Source organism: Thermobia domestica, chromosome 3 (assembly GCF_964235325.1).
Source record: "Thermobia domestica chromosome 3, izTheDome1.hap1.1, whole genome shotgun sequence".
NCBI classification, from domain to species: domain Eukaryota; kingdom Metazoa; phylum Arthropoda; class Insecta; order Zygentoma; family Lepismatidae; genus Thermobia; species Thermobia domestica.
In genome coordinates, this window is record NC_137456.1 from 214,989,548 (window position 1) to 215,008,131 (window position 18,584).

Consider the following 18,584-nt stretch of genomic DNA (forward strand, 5'->3'; position numbering starts at 1 on the left):
CAACTTGAAAATTTCAAATAGCAACTTGAAGCGAGTTACATCACGTTACACAGACAAATGAATATCAAACAGCTTCTGTAAGAATATTTTCGACATGAGACACCGTTTTCATAATGATCGCCAAGACATGGTGAATGTGTCTAAGAAAACGTCTAGTGCCCATAGTATGAATACGGTTAGAGATAAATGAAAATAACGAAAATTAAATAGGAAAACCACGGAGGCGCTCCAAGGCTCGAGATTGATACAACAGAGATAAAAATGTTAGAGTAAAATTGCCATAATGTATAGAGAGAAATCTAAGTCCTGCAAAATAATCTCTTCCTGCGCTCTGTATGTGAGTGGGATGGAAAGTAACTGTGAAAGTTCAAGTGAGAACTCTACTTTAATTCGCAAATAAAGGCTACGCTACAAATAGGTATGGTGTGGTTGAAACATTAAGGATGACGCTGTAGTGACTTAAAAAAAGGTGAAATTTTATTTGAATGGTAACGCATATCTATATGGCTGAGTATGATTTGAGGCGAAAACAGAAGGAACGTTATACGAAAGAAGTTGTCGAATAATGCAGTCGCTGGAACTTATAAACGTGTGAATTTGCTAATCTCCGTCGCCACAGAAAATTTTATGCAATGAGTGCTGGTTATTCGGAAAGCATTTCGGGGATATACGTACACACTGTTTCGTCCCTCAAGCTTACAATATGACATGAGTGCTAATAGTTAATCAAAATGTAAATGTGGCCATCCGCATTAACTCAGTGCATCAATTCTCTATCCATGAAGTCTGTCTTCCAAACAGCATTGGGTAGATCAAGCGTACGCCCGAACCGTTGTCCAGTTGGACATTGAAATTTTGAAGTTAGCCACAAGACCCCTCCAGGAAAGCCGCTGGGATCACAGGGATCACATCATTCGATATGCCCTATGATATTTACGTATTTCAATTTTGTTCCATTCATTTACCTTCCATGGTTTTCATACTACGGGTACTGGACTTTCCGAACCATATCATGGCGGCCATTTTGAAACTGGTGCTCCATATGAAACATCTTTTGGTACAGCGTTACTTAGTTTTCCAAGACCTTTCGAACGAGGTATTACTCGATCCATGTTCCCATTTGGCATTTCAAAGTTATCCCCCATTACACCCATTTACGGGGGGTGTAGAGGGGTACTTTTGGCGGAATTGGTTTTCCCCCTTAGCAATGTATAACGTGTACTTAAAATACTTCTTCTATGTTTTATCATTTTTTATATATTTCCGTGGATTGATTAAAATGACCCACCCTGTATATATATATATATATATATATACATATATATATATAAAATGCATTTCGTCTATTATTTTCGAACATTTGTTCTACTCAGTGTCCTATTTACGTTTCAAAATACACCTCATAAAAACTATCACACAGAGACTCGACCGGAATACATTCGAAATATTTTTTTTTAGTTTCTCAATTTATATTTTTCATTACCTTTTAGCCTCACACGACAAGGATGGAACGTACGCAACCAAGAATAATGGTTATAATCTGCATGGAGTTACAGCATACACGAACTACAAGTAACAACAGCCTTATACACCTTTATTAATGGACTATAAAGTCACAGGCAACAACACTGAACTTTCTTGCTCCAATTTTTAAAACTAAATCATGTGTTGCAGTTATTAATGAAACATTTTCTTGTGAAATAAGGAGAAAATTCAAAGAAGTTTCCGCAAAACTACACCAAAAGAAAACTCATTCCCAAAAGTCAACTATCCGTTGTAGATTTTTCCATAAGAAATAACTTATGGAATGTGTTATAATTATTAATGAAATATTTGTTTAAAATAGTAATAAAATCGTATGAGTAGTATTTTACAAAACTGCAAAAAACTCACCCCAAGAGTAACTACCCCTTTTGGATATTCTCATAGAAGTGATTTATGCAACATTATATGAATAATAATGAAATATGACCAAAGTCGCCCTATCGTTTTGGAGAAAGTCCGAAAAGAAACTCATCTCCAAGAGTGAATTACCGATTGAGATTTTTCCTGTAAGGAATAATTTACACAATATTATAGTTATTAATGAAATATTTATTTATGAAATATGAACACCTTGGCATGACTCATTATTGAGAAAATCGTCTTTTTAAAAAAAAAAAAAAACTACGAATTAACTATCCTTCATAGACCTTTCAGCACAAGAGTGTTATGTCATGTCAGATTATTGATGAGATATTTGTTTAAGTACCGTCAAATGGGGTGAATAGAAACAAAACTTCCAGATTAGTTTTGGATTTATCTGGACGATAAATTAATCAAGGAAACTGAAATTTCTTAACATAGTCTTATACGGCTAAAGTGTTCAGGGCAGAGACAAAATGTTTTACTGAGTTGGAAACACTGAGGTAGACGGCAGTAGCATTAATGTGTTACTGAAATCTTACACGATATTTTAGCGCTCCTCAAACTTTCTTGGTAAGTATGACATTTTCATATTTATTGCATTTGAAATATACCTATTTTGTAGTTTGTTGTTTCATTTACTGACTGACGTTCATAGTAAAAGTTTTCCTTTTGTAAATTATTTTTAATCAAAATTTAACTTTACTGGGTTATTGTTATGATTTTTAATTAGTGGGGTGAATAGAAACACTTGGAAAATTCTTGAGGAGCGGAAAAAAAGACAGGAATGAATCAACAATCTCTAAGAACAAATTTCCAAGTGTACTGAAAAAAAAAAAAAAAATGTGTGACAAACGGAAGGAGGAAAATATCAGGGCTGGATTTGAAAAGTGTGGAATTTTTCCCCTTTGACGAGACCAAATACTGAGGATGCTGCCAAAAAGAGACAATGAACGAGAAGAAACAGAACAGCAAAAGACATCTCAGACTGTAAACCGTTCCTTTATGGATCTTTTCAAGAGCATGAAAGAAGATGAAAAAATTAAACAAGGAAAGAAGAGAGTACGAATAGATGTTTCTGGTAAGAGTTCTGGTTTGTTTTCTGAAAATGATGCATTTTCATCAAATCACAACGAAACTCAACCTACCCTTGTATTGTCGGAAGAGGAGAAAGACAACATTCCAGACGATCACGAACTAGATGATGGTTTTCTAAAGCTGGTGATTTTGCTGTGGTAAAGGTTTATGAGAAGCTAAAACTCGATGAGACTATTCACTACCCAAGTGCGAAAATGTCAACATGATGGATATGTGGGAGTGTTTTATAAGAGAGCACATAAACAATAAAATTTTTGGAAACTTCTGAAGAATCGTTCTTTCTACATGAGGATATTGTTACGAAACTGTTGGGTTTTATTAGGAGTTCGTCAGCACGCTTTAAGTATATGATAAGTTTCGGGCTCCTTCGTGGCTAAGCGGTTAGCGTACGCGCCTTTGGCCTGGGAGACCCGGGTTCGATTCCCGGCAGGAGCTCATGTGGTTCTGATTTCACGTTAATCAGTAGGTCCACGTCTTATATAGCCTCGCTGCTGAACGGGACGTTAACCTCAAAATCAACTCAACTCATGATAAGTTTCCCTGGGGATTTCAGTGGTTTATATCTTATTCAAATGTCATCAAAACTATATGGTCGTTTGTACCTATATTGTGCATTGTATTGTTTTATAAGTTTGTAACTTATGTAATACTGGTCTTATTGAACTTATATCTTGCAGGTATCAAATAAATAGTTCGTTTCAACAAATACGCTGTTTCTTTTTACCTTTCCAATAGTATAAAAAAAAAAACAATGAAAATAAAGCCATTGTTTCTATTCACCCCATGGGTAGGGGTGAATAGAAATATTAAGGAAAATCAAGGTGAAGAAAAGTGGAGTTGATAAATTAATATGACGTTTACTGAACTTCATTAGCATATTAAGACCTTTTTTTGGAATAATCTGATACGCGAAATCTTTAACATCACCAGACTTATATACTCATATAGCCAAAAATGTGTTTCTATTCACCCCATTTGACGGTAGTACGAACAAAATCGCCTGAGTACTTTTTGGAAAAATCGTCCGAAAAAAGCTCAATCCCAAGAATAAACTACCCCTTGTATATTCTTTTCAGCACCAATGAATTATACTGTATTGTCAGGTTACTAATAAAATATTTATTTATGAATAAAATCGCCTGAGTCGTTTTCGAGAAAACCAAATGAATGAAAAAAAAAAAACACACCGTCAAGTATGCACTACCCCTCGTACAATTTTTCAGGACAAATGAGTTATGTCATATTGTCCGGTTATTAACGAAATATTTGATTATGGAATATGAACAAAATCGCCTAAATCGTTTCTGAGAAAATCAGGGTGTTCACACAATTTGGCCCAAAAAATTCCCGGACTTTCAACGACCAAAGTTTCAGATTTCCTTGCCCATTGAATAATTTAAAAATACGAAAACAGAAAGAAATCCCAGTCTCCATCTTCCCCACAGTTGGCCTTGTGCTCTCTCCACTTCTGTTTCTTTCCTTTTACAATTTTCTTTAATCCAAAAGAATGTAAATTTACAAACATATGCATTAGGCCGATATTACACTTACTGTTTCATGAATTCAATAACTGAACAATGAACCTAAATTGATTTTTCCTTGACTTTCCCTGATACATTTTTACTTCCCTGTCTTTCACTAACTTTCCAGAATGTGGACACCCTGCCTGAAAATTCACCAGAAGAATAAAACTACCCTTTCTCTGGTTTTATATATATATAGGGTGTTTCAAAACAACACCGACAACTTTTGGGAGGTGATTCCTGACACCAAGGTAAAACAAAAGTTATAGACCAACCTGGGTGCACAAATGCTTCCTTTCGGAGTTATAGGCTGCCGAAAACATGAAAAAATAAACTTTAAATGTCCATAGTTCCAAAACTATGGGACCTACTGTAGTCGGATCAAGACTTCACTTAGGAACCAGTATGTGTCCTATCGAAAAATACATGTTTCAGAATCCTAAGGTACTCAAACAACAATTTGTGTAGATGTCGTTTGGCTACGGGCATACAATTTAAGTACTCACAATCTATATAAAAATTGTTGCTGAAGTACTGCAGGATTTTGGAACAATGATATTTGAATAGGGCACATAATAGTTCCTAAGTGAAGTCTTGACCCGACTATGGTAGGTCCCATAGTTTTGGAACTATGGACCTTTAAAGTTCATTTTTTTATGTTTTCGGCAGGACGTTTTTGAGAAAATAACATTTTTTTTTAATTTCTACCCTTAAATAAACTACTCTTACTCTTAGGGGAGGAAAAAATTCGAAAAACCGCTCTGAAGGATCACATAAAGATTTTATGTTTAAACTTTAGTTGAGATACGATAAAGGGTGGCCTCTAAGTGAGTGTACATCAGGACGAACAGACAAGACAGGTGTCGAAAAATTATTTTTTCGGTATCTATGAGCCATGAAACGTGTAATGGTTAAAATCTCGAATTTGATTTTTTCCACAATCACCGAACTTCATTCTCTCCTTTCGTCCCTCGAAACTAAAAAAAGAGGTCAACGATTTTTTTCTTTCTATATACATGAAAAGAAGATTAATAAACCTTTATTAATTTATCAAAAGATACACCGTCCGACAATTAAATAATGAGATTGATTTTATTGATGAAACAGTAAATGCAATCCGTAAAGCAATATGCGAGTTTGAAAGAGTAAGTCCTTCATTACAAACTGGCAACACCGTACTATCGCACGCGAAACATGATGGGATATACGACGCCATTACCAGCAGTCAATGAGATGTACTCGTCACGCTAGTAGCATGGAGCAGAGAGCAAATATCAAATTCTGGGTTAAACTGGGTAGAAGTGTTAGAGATTGTTGATTTCATGCGGAGAATGTATGGGGATAAGTGCATGTCTCGTGCAAAGATCTTTAGATGGTGTGAACGTTTTAAACGTGGTGTGGTATCGACTGAAGATGAACCTCGGCAGGGTCGTTTAACGTCTGTTCGTAACGAAGAATTCATTGCACAGGTCCGTGAACGTGTGCAGAAGATCGTTGCGTGACTGTGAGAATGAAGGCGAATGAGTTCAGTGTTAGCAGGGAAACAATTCGTAAGATCTCAGTGAAAGATTTGGGCAAGAAAATGATCGCATCGCGGTTTGTGCCGCACTTATTGACTGAGGAACAAAAACAAGAACGTGTTCCTTACGCTCGTGACATTCTCGCAACGGCCCGTAGGAAATAAAAATTTCCTACTTTCCATTGTTGTGGAGGACGAATGTTAGTCTTATCGTTACGGTTCAGCTACTAAAGGTCAGAGTGCCGAATGGAAGTCCCCAGGATCTTCAAAAGGCAAGAAACTTCGAATTCAGAAGTTAAAAGTGAAGAAAATAATCTTGCATTTCTACGACAGTATCATTCATCATGAATTTGTACCAGAATGTCATTTAAGTGTTATGAAGCGTTTCATGAAGAGAATTCACCGTGTTCGGCCTGAATACTTAGCATCAGGTAGCTAGTTGCTTGACCATGACAATGAAGCCACTCACCGGACAGTACTTGTGCAGGAATATTTTTTAGGGCTGCAGCACCCCTACCCCCCTGCGACTATTTTCTGTTCCCTAAACCGAAGTTACCATTAAAAGGACGACTTTTGGACAATGTTGAAGACATCCACGCACCTATGACAACAGCATTACGAATCATACCACAAACTGAGTTGCAAAGGTCGTTCTACTTCTTGGTGATCGTGCCACTCGCTGTACTAACACAGGAAGGATGTATTTTGAATAATAAACAGGTATTATTACATTATCCTTGTTTGTTTGGTTACAATAAAATCAGTCTCATTACTTAACTGTCGAGCAGTATATAAAATTTCTACATTCCAGAGGAGAACTATCACTTGTCTCAAATTATGTAAGTCCGTTATTAAATTTATCGATATGTCTAGAGTCGATAAAGCCACCCCTATCAGCCTATTAACAATCTTTAATGCAAATGCGTTCACAGCAATACTAGTTTAAACATTTCATTCACACACTTCGGCAATCCAGTGTCCCAAATCATTCAGTAACCCATAACTTTCCGATCCTCAATTGGGAAAATATTATTTTCTGTGAACATGACTTAAAGAGATGTGAATATTCAAAATTCTTTTAAACAATAATTTACACATAATCAATTTTATATTTATCAAAGGATACGAGGGCAGGGTGAAAAGTTCTCAGCCTGACCCAGACATGGCACTCCAATCTGCAAAATTTTATTGTTCTTGCCTGGGGGTGCATTTCAGTTGTTCGTATAACAAGTGTCAACTTGTTTTCTCAATTAGTTTGTGTGCAGGCATTGTTGCAGTTAGATGTCTTGCGTGTTAGTTGTGAAAATGGATAAACTTGAATATCGTGCGGTTATCAAATTTTTCGTTTTAGATAGATTAACCCCTACAGAAATTCATCCGAAGCTCACTAAAGTTTACGTAGACTCTGCTCCTTCCATGTCAACCGTTAAAAAGTGGGCAGCTGAATTTAAACGTGGTCGCACATCCCTTGAAGATGACCCACGTGAAGGAAGGCGAAAATCCGCCAACCACACCGGAAATAATCGAAAATGTGCATGATATCGTGTTGGACGGCAGGTGAGTGAGATAGCTGAGAGTGTGGGGATATCGGAGGAACGGGTGCGAAACATCTTGCACAAAGAACTAGGGATGCAAAAGCTCTGCGCAAGATGGGTGCCGCATTTGCTGACTGTCGACCAAAAGCAAATTCGAAAACGATTTTCGCGGCAATCTTTCGACCGATTCACAAGGGATCCGACCGATTTTGTGTGGCGATTTGTGACAATGGATGAGACATGGGTTCACAACTATGCGCCAGAAATGAAACAGCAGTGCAAGCAGTGGTGCAGCGCCCAAGAAAGCGAAGACGATCGTATCGGCCGGAAAGGTCATGGCCAGCGTGTTTTGGAATGCGAAAAGGATCCTGTTAATTGATTACCTTGCAAAAGGCAGAACAATTACAGGCGAATATTACTCCAACCTTCTTGACCAGCTGGATGCCAAAATTCGCGAGAAGAGGCCTGGCTTGAAGAAGAAGAAAATCATCTTTCACCAGGCCACCGCACCCGTGCACAAGGGTGAGTTGGCGATGGGAAAACTGCGGGATTTAGGGTAGGATTTGCTCAGCCATAACCCATATTCTCCTGATTTGACACCAACGGACTTCTATCTGTTCCCAAACTTGAAGAAATTTCTTTCTGGGAAGCGCCTCACATCGAATGAAGAAGTTAAGAGGTTCGTGGATGACTATTTTCACAATCTTTCAAACTCGCACTTCGGGCAAGGAATACTGAGGTTGGAGAAACATTGGACCAAATGTACTGAAATTAAGGGAGATTATGTCAAAAAATAAAATCATTTTTGAACTGAAATTTGCAGTTTTTCATTTCATTGTCAGGTCGAGAACTTTTCACCCCGCCCTCGTACAGTACCTATCAGTAAATTAAGAATGTATAATGCTAGACATACCCATCCTCGGAGCTCTGCCCACATCAATATCTTGTGAACTCACCCTTGCTACTTTCCAAGGTTAATAACAGCCATTCTTTACTTGTGGTAAACTTTTCACAAATTGGCAAAGAGCTTCAGGATTTCTATGATCCGTTATTCCTCGCGCATTATGTCCGCTAGTTGTGCTAAACACGTGATGCTTCGGCTTGCCCTGACAGTGCTCCAATTCACTTGGCAAGTATAAATGAGCAGGTCGATCAAGTCCGTGAACATTGTTGTATTGTCTGTCAACCGCTGTAATTCATTACATCTGGCATTATTGTCTTAGAGGTAAAGCGGATCCATATTATTCCAATTAAAGTGTTAAGATCATTTCGTTCTCCAGTACGTAAGCAGTACGCTTTCTTGTGTCACAACTAATGGTATTTGCTGAAATCATATTAGGCAAAGCTATCCTACAATACTGCAAGTACACATAAGCGTCGAAAGAAATGAAGAAAAAAGAAAGAAACTGATCTTCATTCATACCACTGTTCCATCATTCAAGTCTGATTCTGTAAATATGTTGATGCGGAAAATAATGAGTCGATTAAGTTAATAATAAGAGAGCTCATGTTAGGCGTTTCAACCTAATAAATCATCAGATGGGTTTCAGTGTAGAATGTTCAGGTAGAAAATGACATCAATGTTGCCTGAAACCCTGGTGGATGGCGGCTATCTACTATTGTTCTTTCTCTTTGATTTCTCGACGCAAAAGCGACGCTAGAAGTGCTTCTACGTCGAAAATTTTCCGTTCGCAATATTATATATATTAACCACCTAATAATGTGCCTTCTAAAAAGAAACTGATCTCTCTCACTTTCACATCCGACTAAAGGAAATGGTCATGAGTGATTTAAGTTTTCAGTGAATTAAAATAACAGAGATAAACAAAATCAAAGAAAATAAAAATGTTATCTGCGTGTCAAATTACCTTAGGTTTGTTACTAGCACCTACTAGGACACATTGTAACTAACAACTACGTTAGAATTAGCACATCTACAGAAGCATATACTGGAAAATTAGTATAAATAACAACATACAAAATAATGGGATACATAGATCAGTCTTTATGATTAGCTTCATCATGCTTTAATATGTTCCATACTTACCTCTTTCCTTTCTTGACTTCACGTTCCTCTTCAGAGTCACTAAAAGTAATTAAAATTGAACGTAACAGATACTAAATCTGGCAACACTTCAAAGAATTTACCTACAATTATACGAACTGTTAAAATCAAATGAGCTAACTGTTCACACACTTACTTTCTCAAGTATAGTTAAATTTCTAATAGATGTTCTGACACACTTCCAATATTAGAGTAACCACCCAGCAGGAGGGGACTGGAGCACGAGTCCTCGCCAGTCATTAATTACATCGTTATTAAAGGTATTTAAAAACCATTTCGAAATATTAAAAAAAAAAAAAAAAAAAAAAAAGAAAGAAAGAAAGAAAGAAAAAAAGTATCTTCGATAATATCGCCCACTCCTATTCATGTGCTAATTTCGAACTGTGATTGATATATTATATCACTTCATAAGAGCAGCAACTCTAGAATCATTCAGTTTTGCGATTCACTGACTAATCTGTATTTACGTCCTTTGTCAGTGGTCAAGCTATACAGGATATGAATGATTAATCCTAATGGTCAATGGGAGACACTACAACAAATATAGATCATAAAGAAATCGATAATGATTCCTTGTGCTCCACATTCTTACCCTACAGATTAATGAAGACCACGAGAAATATAAATTGTCCGAACCTGCTCATCTTTCACAGATAATTTCTTTAACACGAAGTCTGACTCTAACTATTAATATTACCTAATAGGTACAGATAACGAATACCATTGCTAAGTGCAATCTACTGCACTAAACTCACTGCAGATACAGCCGTATGTCACGAAACTACTTTTTGTAGGCTGGAGATGGTTGGTGACTAGATATTGCGTGATTAATTACCTCGAGTAAATCTCTCGGAATCTTAAGTTTTAATATTGGCCGCCAAGAGTAGTATTTACGGTTGATACGTAGCTTTGAAACTTTCCACATGAGCATGAAAATTAGAACATTACTTTCAAATTTAGTTTGGCTAAATTATTCCTGCTGTGTACATGTTTTTATATAGAAATTACATATTCATATGCCAATACTGGTTTAGAAATTCTTCGAAAACAAATAAATATATATTTTGGCAAGTCTTTCACATATTGCTTCAATCAACTAACAAAACCTATACCGCAAAAATATTTTATAAGAAATTTTGGCGAATAAACGTATGTATGTACCTAAATTCTATATTTTCTCCAGCATGAACTGAGTATCCAACTAATTTTTCCGGTTATATAGATTTTCGAGGAATACAATTAGAATCGTTAGCCAATGATTTTTCATACTCACATCCACAACTGCACTTTCAAACTACCAAAATTACGAATTTAGGACTGTACATTATATAATTCTTTTCTTGAGGGGCACGGTGGCTAATGCTAGGACGCTTACCTCTGGTGCGCGGGGTCCCTGGTTCGATCCCCGGCCATGTAAGTTCGTGGTGGACCATTGTGTCCGTGGGTTTTCTCGGGTACTCCCGTTTACTCCCGCGTTCTCATTCCACCAATTCTTCCATCATTCACTTGCCTTAATCACCGTCTCCCTTACCCTAACGGGCATAATCGTGACAAATAAAACTAAAAGATTTAATTTCATTTTTACAATTCTTTTCTCACGATTTCGTAAACAAATGCCAATAGGTCTCTTAACAACATTCTGTTTATCCAATGAAACTTGCAAAATTACGGAAACGAACGAGAGTATCACTATGATCTATGAACGATTCAACCCACATACACATACAGAACTCGTCCCGTTATCCACAGGTATGAAGTATCAAGGGTCATGGTGTAATAATCGTAACATAGCAGAATTAATCTAATACATGTACATGTAATGTTACGTAGACCCACATACCAAAAATCGTATATCAGATTCCTATAGTCTATTTGCAGGGCGTAGAAAGCAAAAATGATTAAAAATAGGGCTTTTATTGATGCTCTGTAGGTTAATGAATATTATAGTAACTGCATCCTCAGATGGAAACTTGCAGACTGAGTATGATGACAAGTATATCTGATAAATTTACTATTAATTGACCCATCACTGTTTTATTTATTACACAAAATATATTAATAATAATAGCAACAATAATAAAAATAAAACATCAACCTTGATTTCTTTGCATTTTCCTTCTTCTTTTTAGTATTCCACTTTCTCTCCTCGTCACTTGTGTCCGTTTCACTCAACTTGGCTAACAGAAGTTTACTTCTTCTCCACGCCGATTTCATTTTTTCTTCCTCCTTTAAATAATGATAACAGCAATAATTAATTAACTGAACTTAATGATCTGAAAACAGAAGAAGCAGTAAAAACTATATAAAGACTGAGAATCAGTAACCTCTCCCAGCTATACCAGAATTCGTATCAGCATCATCTTTCGGTATACAATATTGTAACTAACTTCTTCTTTGCTCTAAAATATGGGCTTATTCATATAGTAGTTAATAATTCATGGCTCAGATCCGTTCTGCAATTATCCATTAACTTTAGTATTTCAACAACCAAGTAAATAAATTAATTTCAATACGACATATAGTAATAAAACAGTCTTGATGAAATTAGACGCTACAAACTTTTAATCTGCTGATAGGTGACACAAATTCCCACCTCAAAAGTTCCAATTCTAAGCTCAAGCACCTATCCCACATTGCCTTGTGTTATTACGTGATGTACGAAGAGAATAATAAAAACAAAATCCTTGCAAAAGAGACAGTGCTACCTAATTAAAACAAGGAAACAGACTGGCAAAGTGTGGCTGAGGACTTTTCCTAAATGATTACTTCAATCCAGAAGTATACGAATCAGATAACGTTCCTGATTAAGGCAACGATAAACTACTGAAAGCGGTACCCAAGTTATTATTAACATATGTTAAGTGATTTGATTTGATTTTTTATTCTCAACTGCAAGAAATTATTTGTTTCAAACACCATTTTACATAATCTTGAATCCACAATAATTCCATAAATAAAATTTTGTTACACGCAGTGTTCTTCTTATGAATCTGACAAGAAGTTGGTTGCAGCTTCATATTCTTTCATACTTTTCAAAATGTCAGACAATGAAATAATCATTGGCAAACATCAAAATTAAAATAAAATTTGAGACAGAAGAAAATAAAATGATCACTCTGACATAGCATATATGTAACTAGAGACTGGATGTTTGACAAAATGCCCCCTCTTTAATGTTACAGATATAATAAAAATGAACGTCATAAAATTCATTTGAGGGGTCTTCGTTTCAATCTTAGCAAAATGTATTTTACCTATTTCACTCTATATTGCCCATATTATTGGTTAAATGCCAAATTCTGCCTTTCTTCACATTTCCTTCAAAATCAAGCATTCACTGAGATATCCACATAAAAACCTTGTTTCAATGAAGGTCCTAATCACTTCCGAGAAATTTAAAGACAGAAACTAACGGATCTGAATGTCAAATCCACTCAATACACGTGGAAAAAAAGTCACAAGAAATTTAGGTGAGTTATTGAGGCTAATGAGGACATGGACAAATTAAAGATTATGTGTTCAAAGGTAAAAAATGTACCAAATGAATCTGTTTCTCACGTTCACGTGTGCTTTATGCTCCGATTATATCTGTGGAATTAGATACATAGTTTTCGATTCTTATAGATTTGTTGCACGACCGAAAACAATGTATCACTGAAACTCGGAAGAATACCATGTTATTGTATGCAAACTCAATTAATGCTTCCTTGTGACAGATGCCACAATGCTTTTAATTAAAATATATTTGATAGTTTATCTACGAATCTGAATGTGACCAATAATTTCTTTCTTCATACTCTTATGTGTAAAGTGTTGAAAAACTTCGCGCCGTTGTGTATTCAATTTATTATGTATGCATGAAAAGGATTTTATGCTACTTTATTTAAAATAATATATAGCCTCCCCAAACAACTATTAGGTATGTTTCTAGACTACCTGAACACTATTTATGACTTAATGTCAGCTTTTGAGTGTTATTGAATATTTTGACTTAGAACTTTTCGTATATTCACTCCCTATTTTGGAATTGAAAGTCCCTATTTTCCATGTTAATAACGTCTAAGCATCCGTTATATTTATAACCCTCTTATAGAAGTCCTAATACCCTATAACACGAAATAAGGAAAGCTCGAATTGGTCTCCTAGAGGAACGTGTGTAATGTCTGGATTTCAAGTTCGTATGTCACTGCGCTGAAGAGGAACGTTAACTGAAAACAAAAGTGTACAAAATATACAAAATGAAAATGAAATTAACAAGATACTGGAATGATACGAATTAATTCAAACTGAAATACGCTTTTACCCCTGATTCATCAGACGAGGAATCTTTCTTCTCGTCTTTTTCCTCTGGATTTTCTTTAACCGGTTTCTCCTCCTCCATTTCTTCGGGTCTTTTCTCTTCATCCTTTTCATCTTTTTCATCAGATTTCTTTTCAACTTTTGTTTTCCGTTTATTTTTCTTTTTGACCTCCTCTTCGCTTTCACTTTCATCATCTGAAATGCAATTTGTTTCACTAAGTATATAATAATCACTACGAAAAGGCAACACAGAAAATTTTCAATACAACGTTCATCGCACATAACACATTTTGGAGTGTTCTCATGGCTAAATTATTAATGTTTATGGCTATGGTGCGTGGGGTGCTGAGTTCGATTCCTAGTAAAAGCCCACGTTAAAGTAGCAGATCCACGCCTCATATAGCCTCTTTCCTGAAGCCTCTTTCACATAGCCCCTCTGAACACGCAAATCATATTCCTATAACAAAAGTAATACTTATCCATAGAAATAATACAACCAAACATATATGACTGCTGAAGTCAGTAAGATCACAGAATGAATCTGATTACTTCTCATTATAACTAAAATTATATCTGATTAAAGCAAACATATTAGAAGTAATAAGTGTATGCTATGGTCAGGTTTTAAGTCAAAGAACGGATATAATTATTGAATGCATACCAATGAAACTAAGGAAATATATTTTGAAGTACAGAGACACCGACAAAATGTATTAATATTGTTGAGCTGTTATATATATATGGTAAAGTATGGTATGTATGGTAAGATAATGCACTTCTTAAAAAAAAAAAACACCTAAAAAAACGAAAAAGGTATTTTTAGGGCGTTCACGAAACAGAATTACCCACAATTTTGTGGCTGGCCAACTACCGCCTGAAATGGGTATTGATGAAGATATCTAATTGAAAATTCAACTTGTCTCTCCTCTCGTTTTAACACTTGAATACCAGACTATCAAACCTTCACCTCAACACAATAATAATAGTTTGTTGCTTAAAAGCCTACGACTACAATAACAACTGCTCATATTGAGGTGATGCGTTCACAAAAGTTAATGACGAAATGATGTAAGTAAAAACATGGATTCTGTATGTCATAATTGAATTCAATAAACCCTTTCTTTGAAAAAAATAACTCACACCTGATACTACACTTACTTTTAACAACTTCGCAATTGACACTGTAAAATCAAGACGTCCATTTCAAAATATATGGATAGTAATAACGTAATATTACGTGGACTATATTATTGTATCAAATTACTCTCAATTGAGGGACTGATGTTCCTAATCGTAATCTCACTCTCAGATATATTACTTGCTCTCATCCTTACATATCGAGGAAAGATGTAATGAGGATTGTAATCCACGGATACAGAAATAAACACATCATAAAACACTAAAATCCTGAACGTATCCGTATAACATACCGAACGAAAATCCTTTTTCCCTTTCATTCTTTTTCTCAATTCAATTAATTTCTTTAAAAAATGAACATTAAATATCTTTACATGTGGTAGTTTAATAAAGGTTTTAACTTTAGTTTAAAAAAAAAAAAAATCTCTTTAAAAAAGGCTTTTTAACTACTTATTTAGATTCTATATGCAAGTCTTCATTCCGGAATTAAGAGATCTACTACAAACCATAGTAGACAATTTTACATCTCTTTTTTTGTTTACATATATTTTAGCCACATACAATATATAAAGAACTTTTTCCTTCAGTTCATTTAGTCATATTTTACCACAATCCGAACCAACGACCACCTCTGTTTTCGTCTTGTTATACGATAACTATGTACACCACACGACAGAGTTCAGATGCCCTTGGCAGATGCATTATTATTTCACATTTTATCGCACTATCGATGAGATCCGAGCGGAATAATTGATTTGAGCGTTAATATCAAAAGCACCCATATTAGCCAAATCAATGCAATGTAAACGCCGACTTTCCTAAATCTTCTCTGGATCTCTAGTGTATGAAAGGGGCCCACTTTTTCATCTAAATGAAATGTTGCCCTTTCACTGCACACCCAATGGATAGTTAAATAATCATATGCTTCCTGTATGTCATTACAATATTCCAATATTCCAGCGATTCGTGCAACTTATAATGATAAAATAGCAGGAATTTGTGGTCAAACGGTGAAGTAAGTAGGATAAGTATACACTCTTTTTACATATGCTTACATACTGAGCTCTTATTTAAGAAATATAACGTAGTTCTGTAAGGCTTAATAATTATTATATTATTACACATTATGACATTTTCTCCTAGAAATATTTTCTAAGACAAAATTATATCTGTCTAGAGTTATCAATTCTTAACTCATTTTGCAATATCGACCACTCATCAGAAACTACATCTTCATTTAAAGGTGGAACTAAAGAATTAAACTGTGCAACTGAAGTAATGCAAGTGAAGTTTACAATGCTTCATGTAAATTATCAGTTTTTTCAAAGCAGGGTTAGTCAATGATAAGTTCTGGAAAGGCATGATTGGCTTTCTGATACACCCTTTTCGTTCCACGCAAGTAAACAAACTGTATTTCAGGTTTGTTTTTCTTTAGAACCTTCCTTATTAGTTTTTGATTCTAATTCAATAATATTTAACTCTTGATATGAACCCGGAAATTTTGTCTGAATAAACTCTTCTCATTTAGAACTACACTCATTGACGTTTATGAGGGCACTTTTTGACAGGAGTGCAAGCTTCTACATAAATTAGTGGCTGAATCTTTCTGAAACAAACTTCTAAAATGGTAGTGAAGTATGCACCAAAAAATGCAACTGATAAAAAATTCCAAAGAAGAATCTTTCACACCTTACAGTATGCATTTACACCAATCATGATACGTTTTGGTTTCGCTTGATAAGCTCTACTGAAAGATAAAAGAACATCTTTTATCGTTAAATAAATTCCTAGACTACCTCGAAATAATATACTTAATGACAACAGAATGAGCTTAGAGAAGATTATAAGTTCGCTGGGTCCATATCAAGGAATGGTAGTGCTCAAGTACTTAAAAAAAAAAAAAAAAAAAAAAAAAAAAAAAAAAAACTGATGCACAAGAAAACTGGTGTACACTGGCGAGTTTAGAAGATAACACTCACCGGACTCGTTAAGTTCGTGTCGGACACGACTATTTATAAAGAGCAAATATTTGAGAATTTTCACAGAATGCCCCTTGTCACAGATTGGCTAGGGGGGACTTCGTGATGGACAATTGCTTTAAAATCAAAAAAAAATAATAACCATTGTTTTCACCTTGTATTTTGACACACGCAATTTTGTCGGACGACCCTCTTTAGGACACGGCCACTTGACCAACTGTCTCTTTCCTTTACGGATCATACTAGAAACATTTGTATTTCATCACCCGTGATGATGTTACCAAAAAAATTGCGTTCATGTCGATCGCCTCTGGGTCATCTGCACGCACAGATCTTTCTGCTTGGGTGTCAACGAATGCGGAACCAATTTCCCACACAGCTTCCGCATGTACAAATCCTCACTCATGTTATTGCCAACGGTTCCAACAGCAACACCGAGTTCATCTGCGATGTTTTGGATGCTTCTTCATCAGTTAGCGTGAAGTAGCGCGCGCACGCAGTTCACATTTTCCTCACTTCGGCTGCTTACAGGACTTTCAACAGCAACACCGAGTTCATCTGCGATGTTTTGGATGCTTCTTCATCAGTTAGCGTGAAGTAGCGCGCGCACGCAGTTCACATTTTCCTCACTTCGGCTGCTCACAGGACTACCGGTACGAGGATCACCTTCCAGGGACTCCAGCCACTCTTGAGACGTGAAAACCATTCGAACGCTGCTTCGATTAAGTCGATCATGTCCACAAGCGTTCTGCATCATTCTGTACATTTCACTCGCGGTTTTATCGCACAAAACTTGATTGAAGCACGTTGCTCAATTTTCTCAACACTAACATACATAAATAAAACAAATGAAGGATGTTACGATGGTGCTGAATAGGGTTCTAGGGGATGATTTTCGTTTAGCGTTCCGGAGCCTCTACGATCGTTCCCGCAGGTATGTGGCGCGGGAAGGGATATACGTAGATGCTGGCCACTGAATACCACTTTCGGCAGCTGGGATCAAGATCAACGACCGTGCTTCAACAAAAAATGCAGGATAATCTCCTCTGAATACTATGTACACAGATTTATTTATGCATGTATTTATTATGCGTTATTAATTATGTATTAATTCAATTATTTATTATGATGTATTTATGCATTAATGATTAAAAAGTAGGACTTATTTCTAAAAGTGGAACCTCTCCTACTGAACAGCAGAACTTGAATCTCCGAAAGTCGTACCGGTTTCTGTCGTAATCGCCGTTACAGATCTTTCTGTTGACTATGGAATACGGAGTTCGCGACTCATGCTCTGAATGTTCTCTTGATTCCCTCCATTATATCCTCTAAAAAGCATGGCGGTTCAATACTTTCACATTTATACAAGCAACTTGTCACTAAACTGTCATACAATCATAGAATGCTCTGCTGGCCTAGAAGTTCGTTTCGCAGTCTTCTCTCCGACTGCACAATGCACTATAACAGATAAGAACTGTTCCCACATCCTAAAACACAAAACGCTTTCAGCTGTAATGTCGCAAT

The 18,584-nt window shown here is 35.9% G+C and overlaps 1 protein-coding gene across 1 annotated transcript in view; it reads right to left on the reverse strand.

Moving 5' to 3' along the window:
- Positions 1-18,584, reverse strand: part of LOC145680958 (uncharacterized) — a gene marked incomplete in the record, with an annotated part of 264,706 nt that overhangs the window by 133,232 nt on the left and 112,890 nt on the right. The window contains 3 exon segments of the mRNA XM_081752173.1: positions 9,628-9,666; positions 11,741-11,871; positions 13,949-14,139. Coding sequence (XP_081608299.1) covers positions 9,628-9,666; positions 11,741-11,871; positions 13,949-14,139 — 361 coding nt within the window.